This window comes from Polyodon spathula, chromosome 12 (assembly GCF_017654505.1).
Source record: "Polyodon spathula isolate WHYD16114869_AA chromosome 12, ASM1765450v1, whole genome shotgun sequence".
NCBI lineage: Eukaryota > Metazoa > Chordata > Actinopteri > Acipenseriformes > Polyodontidae > Polyodon > Polyodon spathula.
The window spans coordinates 43988523-43999161 of NC_054545.1; the positions used below are offsets into that span (position 1 = coordinate 43988523).

Below are 10639 nucleotides of genomic sequence, written 5' to 3' on the forward strand. Positions count from 1 at the left end.
TTTTACTTTTGTTTACGTGGAAATTAAAAAAAATAATAATAATATAACGTCGCCACTGCAGAGCGATTAAAAAAAGTGTAGTCCTGAAAATGTGGACTACAAAACCCAGGGTCTCCAGCGCGCTTTGTCTGTCAAACATCCTCGCGTTTGCGCAGTGCGCCGCTTTCGCTGGCTGCTTGGCTGGCTGGCGGGCTGGCGGGCGAGGTAGTCGTCTGTCTTTTGTTCCGCGGAGAGATTTAAAAAAAATATATATATATATATATATCTGTAATAAAATAAAAGACGTAGAACTGCAATAGATGAAAAAAAGGGGACGGGAACTTAAACAAACCGACAGACTCAAGACTGTAAGAACTTCCACCCCGTTTCTCTGTATGTTGCTAGGCGACGCGTGTTAGAGGTATGTGTGTGTGTTTTTGTTTGCTTTTTGGTTTTTTTAAGCAAAGATGAGAGCGCGTTTGAAAGTCAAACGTGTAAAATTGTTCAAAAGTTTCAATTTAAAAGTGTAATCCCATTGACTGTTGTGACGTTGTGAAATGGAGGGTATTTTGAGATGTACAGTTTGCAAGTGGTACACGACTGACAGTGAAACAGCATGGGGGCGGGGGTCTTCTTCACAAAGTGCACAATAAAACTGCATCCCACCTGAAATATGTTAAATGTATTTGTGTACATTGGGGGGGGCAGCCTGTTTTGTGCGCACTAAGTACATTAGCGTAAGTATGGACTACACACAGGTTACAGCACTGGTATCCTCCAAATATTTTAATATTGTGTCTTTTTTAAAAAATAAGTAATGCCGTGTGGGGAGGTCAAAGAGAGGGGAGTCGATTGGATCGGTTGGCTGTCAAAAAAAAAAACAAAAAAAAAATGACATCCTCTCTCGATCTTTCCACGTTATGTTACCGGCACGCATGCACACTTGTGGGTTTAATAATGCAAACAGTGAATGAGTCATTAATTACAATAAATTAACCCTTGCATTTGATTTGTTTAAAACGACTGTTTTATTTTTTATTATTTTTTATTTAGCATTTAACATTGCTTAAAGTTGATATTATAAGGTCGTTGCTTTGTAATGCTGTAATTACCTCTCACTGACTGTACTTTTACCACCACTGAGTGGCTGTCCTGTGCATGCATGTTGTGTAGCAATGGTTAACCGGGATCCTGTGCGTTTAACAAATTGGCTTGACCCTTCCTAAGCTCGTAGACTGTTAACACCCCCCTACTTTCCACTCTATCTAGCGCTGTTGACGTTGCAAGGAACCAGGCAGGCCGTTATAGAGACTTTCAACAAGGGAATATGAGTGATCCTTCAGCTACCGCTGCCAGTTGCGATGTTGACACTGTTAGAGAAGGTCAACAACGACACGTTTATTTTATGCAAATGTGAACAGCTGTTTTGATTTCTGAGTTTTGGTTGGGGTGTGGGAGTAGACGTGAGAGTGTGGTTTACAACGCGTGCATTGCCTGGACGCGAATGAAACGCAACGTGAGCGACAAGTCAGTTGCACCTCTGTTTGTTTGTTTTTGTTTGTTTTTTAAGGGAAAGGAGAAATGTCAATGCTTACCTGCTTGGGATACTTCTCTTTTGTGCTCGATATAAAAATGTTGATACGCTTGCATACCTTTCTGTAAGAAATTGTTAGCAGCAACAAACAAACCAAAAAAAAAAAAAAACCTAGAGACGCTTTGGTGATACGCATCCGCTGTGGGGTTGGCTAACAACCCTCTCATCTTAAGCACTGTTTTGATTTATTATTTCCCCCTCCCCGCTGTAGTTTAAGTAATGATGCATCCTTATTGGGGGTAGGAACTCGCAGATGTCAGTTCCTTACTCAGTCCGTTCAGTGCATTGGCGCAAAGCCAGATGCTTGCAGCCGCTGCTCAGCTGAAATTGCACCGCAGTTTTGAAGCTGTAGCGCGCCGCCCAGTTCCTGTTCAGTTATACAGGGATGGAAATAAGCCTCCCCTTGCACAGCATGCTGATGCGCGCCAGGTTTCAATGTGGGTTTAAAAGGACACGCCTTAAGCTCGGAGTAAAAACTAGAAGCATGACTCTTATATCCATCCCGGCATTGACACCTTTTAAAACCATTTTATTCATTTTTATCTAGTCTCCTTTGTTTCGTTTGTGGCTTCAGGTGTGCCAAGCACTAGTAGTTGTAGCTGTGCTCTGTTAAAACCTGGAGCGGGTGAAACAGCCCTGCAATAGGAGTCCATTCCCTCTACTGTGTCAGGGTAGGAGATTTATTTGGTCAGCTTTAAAAGTTAGAATTAAAATTCGCTGTTGGAAGCTTCATGATTGCATATGTAAATTATGATGAAGATCATCAATTATTATTATTATTATAATTAATTAATGAATCTATTTAATTATTTGACAGACGCCTTTATCCACGGCGACTTGCAGGTGTTACAGGGCAGCACAGGGTTACAATGCAGATTACTTTTAATTTCTGGTATCTTTCTTTTATTTCTGTAGACGTTTTGTTAAATAAATAAACGTTACAAATAACATACGATGAATACAAAATATTAAAAATATATATATTTTTTACTACCGTATAATATTCTTAGTGTGTGGAATTATACTTTTTTTTTTTTTTTTAAAGGTTTGGGGAAATAAATAATAAAGTCATAATTTTGTATCAGTTACGCTGCGAGCCCCTCCATAAATATGTATGAACAGTGTGGTTCCTGATACGGTGTTTGTGACACGTTTGTTTGTTTGTTTTAACAACTCCAGCGCCGCAGACAGACTCCAAGCTGGCGGGGTCTCTAGGGAAGAAGCAGAGTAAGAAGAAGATGGAGGAGGTGATGGAGGAGGAAGAGGAGGAGTATGTGGTGGAGAAGGTGCTGGATCGCCGAGTGGCGAAGGGCAAGGTGGAATACCTCCTCAAATGGAAAGGGTTTTCTGAGTAAGTAGCTCCAAAAGGTGCTGCAAAAAACATATTTTTTGTATCTGTTCCTGCTTAGTTAGTAATTATTATTAGTTTATTTAGCAGAGGCTATTTACAGAGACCAGGGTGTGTGAACATCAGCTGCTGAGTCATTTACAACAATGTCTCGCCTGAAAGATGGAGCACAAGGAGCTTAAGTGACTTGCGCAGGGTCACACACAGTGAGTGAGACGGGATTTGAACCGGGGACCTCCTGGTTACAAGCCCTTTTCTCTCACCACCTCACCACACAGCTTAGTTTGCAATAGGAGTCTTATTTTCATCTCGTGCAGTACTATCAAACACTACTGTAGCGTTAAAACCATTTTGTTGGCCATTGCCTTGCCGGAGCCGAGCGATTATTTTTTATTTTATTTTTGTTTTTTTGTTGGTTTTTCCTCAGCGAGGACAACACGTGGGAGCCAGAGGAGAACCTGGACTGCCCGGATCTGATCGCGGAGTTCCTGCAGTCCCAGAAGACAGCGACCGAGGCCGACAAGACGGAGACTGGGGGCAAGAGGAAAGCAGAGTCTGACACGGAGACTGCCGGAGAGGACAGCAAACCAAAGAAAAAGAAAGAGGAGGTGAGGGCGGCTTGTTTGCATGCACGTGTAATAGGCAGCGTTGTGTGATGTGATGCACTGCCCTTGCAGATTCTGTCCACCGGTCAGTGAGATGAGCTTAAAAGCTCTAAAGTCAGGAATGCAGACAAGCCCGGCTCTCTTGCGTTATGGTTAAGGACGCTGGCTTGCTGTGCGCAGGATCGGTGGTGCGCACCCAGCCTCTGACCGGTTACACGTGCATACCAGATGACTCTCAGTCTCTGTGCCTACAGTGCTAAAGGAGTAGTCCATGTAAGTTATTAAACACTCAGCATTGAGAAATTTAGAAATGCTGAAAGAAACTTTGTACGTTCAGTGATGAAACGCAAGTTTCATCTCAATTCATCTTCAATTCAGGGATGAAATAAGACTCCCGTTGCATAGCAGTTTGTAAGACACACACCTGAGCTTATTATTACCTATACGGACTGGGGTCGTAGTAAAACCTGGAATGGGTGAAATTGCTGTGCAATAGGAGTCTCTTTTCCATTCCTGCAATTTGATGCTATTTGATGTAGCGCAGGTAATTGACTTTGCGGAGCCCCTGTAGTGACTGTCTTGGTCTTTGTGTCTCGCTCTTTCCCTGTCAGCAGAGAAAGCCAAGAGGGTTTCCTCACTTTCAACCTTGTTGGAACCGGTAGGTTGCTCCTCGTTTTGAATGAAGCAACAGATCAGTACAAAGACTCATGTTCCTGATGACGAAGCCGGACGGAGCCGGTCCAAATGAATTTCTATTTATTTTTATTAATTTTATTTATTTTCTGAACCCAGCCCTGGAATTTATTATCCTGGCACACACACGTGTGTGTGTGTGTGTGTGTATATATATATATATATATATATATATATATATATATATATATATATATATATTATATATATATAATATATAATATGAATATATATAAAACACTATAAAAACACGAAGTGCTTGCTGGCGAGAAATATTCACTAACTTTGCTTTTATTAAAAATCTGCAAAATACAAATGCCGTAAAAATGAGCATAGTTACTCGTACTGCACATAAACCGAATTCTGTAGTTTTACACGCGCAAATATTTGTTGCGTTTGAAATGTGTCCACAGCGAGACTATGGCAAAATGAAGCTGCCGCAGATAGTTCCTGTTCTTACAGTATTTTAAATAAAAAATGCAAACATCGTATCTGCAGGAAAAACTCAGACGAGGCTGACCTGGTCCCCGCCAAGGAGGCCAATCTGAAGTGCCCACAGGTGGTCATCTCGTTCTATGAGGAGCGGCTGACGTGGCATTCCTACCCATCGGAGGAAGAGGAGAAGAAAGAAGATAAGAACTGAGGGGTGTGGACTCCCTCCTTTACTGCTTTCAGCAGCAGGGCTGGGAATAAGACTCCTGTTGCATAGCAGTTGCACATGTTCCAGGTTTTACTAAGAGCTTCATTAGCCCCATCTTCAGAGGTGCAATTCTTTTTTTTTTTTTTTCTTTTTTTTAATTGGTGCTGAACTGTTTTTTGAAAGTTTAGCTCCGGATAGTTACTGGTGCTAAAATAATGGAACCTTTCCCACACTGAAACACGAACCTTCTGTCCTGTGTATGTGGAGGAGTCAGGGCGGATAATGTGAGTAGTCCAGACCCAAGAAATAAAATACAAAATAATAATTAATTAAACATGTCTACTGGCGCCAGAATTTAATGATGGTGCTGGTGCAGTATGAGGTACCCTGGCGCTATAACCTAGTGCCATAGTGGCAAATTTTCACCCGTGCCCACAGCGTGGAGGTAACGAGCTCAGGTGTGTACCTTATTAAAAACTAATAGTAAAATCAGGACTGGATCTGCAAGCGGGAGTCTTATTTCCAGCCCTGCAACAAGAGATGGACAGTGGTGTGTGTGGGGTGGTTTATTTTTTATATATAAACATGGACAGGAGGAGGTTCAGTTGTACAAAATGTACAGTGAACAGTTTGAAAAGCAAAACAATTGCAGTATCCCTTTACTGTTAAACTGAGTGATTATGGGGGGTTGACATACGAAGTTTGAAGGAGCGCAATATGATGAACAATTGCAATATAATAGGTCTGGTGTCTGTTTTTTTTTTTAAGTAGATAGATTCTGTTAGACAAAGCAGATTAGTCTGTAGTAGCTTCTCTATGCAGGTTAGCGAAGATAATTCAGTGATGAAAATGTCTGTCTCATGTGCGCTCGCAAAGCAAAATGTTTTTTTTAATTCTAATATATATATAATTTTTTTTTTTTTTTTTTTTTTTAATACATTTTCTTCGGTTACCATGAGAGTATTAACCAAACCTCTTAAAACAGGAGGAGAATCAAGAGTTGAAGTACAAACTGCAGAGAAAGGAGATTAGGAACAGTGCAAAATGTTTACAGAACGCCATCACCTATACTGCCATACTCCTCTGCAGGGTGAGGGTAGAGTCCTTTCATTTAAGTTTTTTTTATTGCCATTCCTTTTAAGACAAGCCTTTTATGGAGCAAGAATATATGCGCCTTGTCCACGGCACATGCAATTACACAATTACAGCTGTTGGCAAGTCGTATGTATGCTCAATAAAAATAATTGAAATTCGTTAGGGGGGGGGGGGGGGGGGGGGGCGACGACAGTCATTGATCCCAACCAATTCAAAGCTTGTTGTCTTGGAAGTCCTACGTGCGTTGCAGGGGCTTCATGTGAGACGGGGTCGCTGACTGTGGTGTCTGTCACTTACAATTCGCAAGAAAAGGATACTGCAAGTTTTCTTTTTCATTTTCTTGTCTTGGATTTTACCATCAGGGTTGGGGTCAATTCCTGTTCCTTCAAAGGAATTGGAATTGATCATATAGAGACGTAGCAATTGTTGCAATTTGCTTAAAACTGCTTTCATCTGAAGCCAATGTAATCGACTACCAGTGGCTTCTGTTGCTTTGAAGCCAATTTAATTAACACAGTGGCTTCAGTTTAAGCAATTTCTTGCCACAGTGAGACGCTCATTTTAACAGAGTACTGCTAATTGCAATTCTGATCAGTGATGGGTTGGGATTGATGGAACTGAGATGAGAATCGGAATTAGAAATTGGTTTTAGAAAAAGATTGAAAATGGATTTGGGGATTAGAAATTGGTTCTAGACAAAAATTGAAAAAAAACCCCAAACCCCCCCCTACCACCCCCCCGTAGATACTTCATTGCCGAAGACCAGAAAGACTACTAGAGTGGAGAAAACTTTTTTTATTTAAAAAAAAAAAAAAAAAAAAAAAAAAGCAATTAAATTTTTTAAAAGATTTTGACTTTTGTCCAAAAAAATTTAAAAAAATTAACATTTCTTTTAAAGAATGTTTCTTTTTTTTTGTTTTATAAAATAATACTTTTTGCACAACTGTTTGTCTTTGAACATGGGTAGAGATCCCATTGGCCACACTATACAGCATTCACACACTTCTTAGTCTACCCCTGCATGAAACTATTCTTTCAAACTTACTGATGCAATCCCAGGTCATGCTAAACTTAACTACAGTAACATGCGCTCTTATGTCTGTTGTCTACAGTCGTGTTGCTGTAACTTTGTCGATATTTGAATTAAATACTCTGGGCCATCAGTTGGGGCGGATTCAGTGCTCCAAACGTAACATCACTGACCTCAACTCTCCTGAAGAACAAATAACAAAGTGCTGACAATCTACAGCTCTGACCAAAAGTTTTGCATCCCCCTATAGAATTGGCACATTTTGCTTCATAAAGTAGAATGAAACCTGCTGAATAATGCGCATTCACGTATTGCATTGCGTACCGCTATGGTAGATTTTAGCGATTATCATTGTCCCAATCCTAACATTCTGCATCAGGGCTCTCCAGTAGTGGTCCTTGGCTCAATGAAGTAACAGAGATTGGTTGAAACGAAAACCAGTAGCTCTCCAGGACCAGGGCTGGAGACCCCTGATCTAGGTGATGCAAAACTTTCAGCTGCAAAACTTGTAATGGGGATGCGCCAGATAGCTTGGAGATCACCAGTTCGAATCCAGGCTGTGCCAACCGTGGGGAGTTCCCAGGGTGGGGCTTGCAATTGGCAAAGTGCGGCCCAGGCAGAGAGGGTTTATGTCGGCCGGGGAGTCCTTGGCTCACTGCACACCAGCCGCGTTGAATAATTGGGCACTCCAAATTTAAAAAAATAAATACATAAATAAATGCATTTCAATAAAAAACTGAACCATAGATATTTGAGTCGTGTGTATGTGTTTATTAGCATTTCAGAAGCTTCAGATCCTAAAGTTTAAATTGCGTTACACAAACTTTATACATTTTCCTCCTGTTACTCCTATCATGTGCATGTACCTTCTGTTAATAAAATGTTTAAATTTTAAATGTTTTTTTCGTAAATGTTTTTTTTTTTTTTTTTTTTTTTTTTTTTATTTATATATATATTTTTATATTTTTTTATATTTTGTTTTTTTTTTTTTTTCTTTATTTTTTTTTTTTTTTTTTTTTTTTTTTTTTTTTTTGTTTTTGACAATATAATATATATATGGTTTCTTGTTTCTCATAAAATAAATGTGAACTTCATTTTTTATTATACTTATATGAATATACATTGACTATAATACCACATTGTGTGTATTGCTGGTTTCTTGTTTCTCAGTAAAATAAATGTGAACTTCATTTTTTATTATATTCTGTCACCAGGATGGAAATAAGACTCCTGTCACCAGGATGGAAATAAGACTCCTGTTGCATAGCAGTTTCATCCATTCCAGATTTTACTACCACCTTGATTAGCTAGTGTGTACAGGCAAACACACTCAGGTGTGCCTTAAACTCCTTGTAAAACCAGGAATGGATTCAATAGCTTTGTTGAACTATTTTGGAAACTATGGACAAAACACAAAAACGGTTATAGTAAAGTTTGCTTTGGTACCTGGGTGTCCAATTGCAAGCAAAGGCTGTTTTTGCTTCACTACACAGAAACAATATACTGTATATCTGACTACTGGAGCAGACAGAGTTCACCTACAGTACTCCGCATGACCTGGGATGGCGCTATTGAACATAGAAGCAACCCCAACCCTTCCACGTAGAAAATTCTGGAAAGCCGTGGCATAGCGCAGAGGTTTTGATGGCACTGTGTTTGAAGGCGCAAGTGTGTTTGCGTGTTTAGAATATACCGTAGTTCTCACTTTTATCAAATAAGGAGGGTGACTTAAAAGCGCACTCTTACATAAAATAATTTTTATTTAAAAAGGGGGGCTTTATGTAATTAATAATTACATGGCGTACGTTTTTGGCCAGCTTTGGAACGTCACTCAGTTGAATTTTAAACCAAAAACGGTCTACTGACTGCAGTGACAGCTAAGTTTCATTCTTGGTTCCCATAATAGAGTTAATGCGCACCACCTAGCCCCAGAATTAACTATTCATTGTTAAAGTACTCTCTGTGGGGATAGTTTTGTATTCAGTTTTATATAATAATAATAATAATAATAAAATAAAAATAATAATAATAATAAACAAACGCCCCTTACTCTGGCAGTATGCCGTACCGCGCAATGGCACACCAGACCCCAGCTCAAGTTTGTCAAGTTACCGTTCTCCATCACACATTTCCTCTGGGTTGGTGTGTCGTTTGACCGTTTTGCTGCATATTTTTTTGTGTTTGTTTTTGCTTACGTTCCGCTCCAACGGCACCGGTTACCGGAAAAATAATACACTGGTAACAAACAACTCTCGAACCGGCGTCGACGACACCTTGAGCGGCTTGAAGACAATCTCGTCGCATCTGGTACAATTCACCGCCTGTTTCATCTAAACTTCAAGTTTCAATTACCAATTATATTTATATATATATATATATATATATATATATATATATATATATATATATATATATATATATATATATTGTATAAAAAAAATAGTCATCACGATTGAAAATAAAACCATATTTTATTACTCGGTAAAATAACAATCCCAGATTGCCAGCAAACGTTCAAAAGTAAAACAAAACATGATTATATACATACACACACACACACACACCTGAAATCGAAACGTAAAAGGAGGCGAGAAAAATAATGACAGCAGACACTAAGGTATCTACAAACAGAAAGAGTGAAAATGGTACAACTTAAACCAGTCTAACAACAAAACATTAACATATTTACAGAACAAACATAAGGGGGAAAGAGGTGTATGAGTAATTATATATATATAATTACACACATAAAAGCAATTTTTTTTTTTTTTTTTTTTTTTTTTAAAGTAATAAAAAAGTGGTTTGGAATTTATTTATTTTGAATCCCAGTGTATAATTATTCAAGCCCAAAATAATAACATAAAATTAAAAAAAACCTACACAGCTGGATGTAATTGAGCAGAACATTTCAAGTACTGTAGTGAATATACTTGTTACAGTGAATAATATTAAAAAAAAAAATTTCTGGTAGCAGAACTGTTTTATCTTTAACTCCAGTGTTTCATCCTATTCATTTTGGAAAAAATTATTAGAGTGAAAAATTCAACTGCAACCCAAAATGTGATATTCTCCAACACCCTCTGCATAACAACATTCTTGCTGGACACACACACACACATATAATATATATTCCCATGAAGCGAAGGCAGGTGTGTTTTCCCCATGGATAGCTGTAAACTCTAGACCGCTACTTCAGAGTTCCGTCTTACTGGTTTTAAACACACCCGGAACATACTGTAGAACACAAGTAACTAGAGTGCTACCCTGAAGAGCTAGCTGTACTGTAGTTCTGATATTGAACTATCGCACTGTACAGATAACACCAGTTTTGTACACAGCAGGACATTCTTATTCCAAGTGACTTGGTCATTATTCAGTGGTACTGTAATGCAAATTCAGTTGAGAACCTGAGAAACTTACTTTCATGTATTATTATTATTATTATTATTATTATTATTATTATTTCAAACAATGGTTTTCATTTGGGGACACTATTCAGTAGAACTTGTATTATCCAAAGTAACTGGTGTTCAAGAAATCTTATTGTTCTGATAATCGAATTATGACAGCAAAAGTTTTTTGAAATGACTTTCCCAATCAAGAAACCTCCTCAAAAGACATAAATTACCCCCTAGCTTACAGTACTGTCTTGTTC

General features: G+C 38.7%; 1 protein-coding gene across 1 annotated transcript; it reads left to right on the forward strand.

The window, feature by feature from the left end:
- Positions 1-166: 166 nt before the first annotated feature.
- LOC121324911 (chromobox protein homolog 1-like) lies at positions 167-6126 on the forward strand. Its single transcript, XM_041267113.1, has 5 exons — positions 167-400; positions 2753-2924; positions 3349-3529; positions 4138-4184; positions 4718-6126. Exons 2-5 carry the CDS (start codon positions 2812-2814, stop codon positions 4860-4862), a joined length of 486 nt encoding a protein of 161 aa, XP_041123047.1. The 5' UTR covers positions 167-400; positions 2753-2811; the 3' UTR covers positions 4863-6126.
- The last annotated feature ends 4513 nt before the right edge of the window (positions 6127-10639 follow it).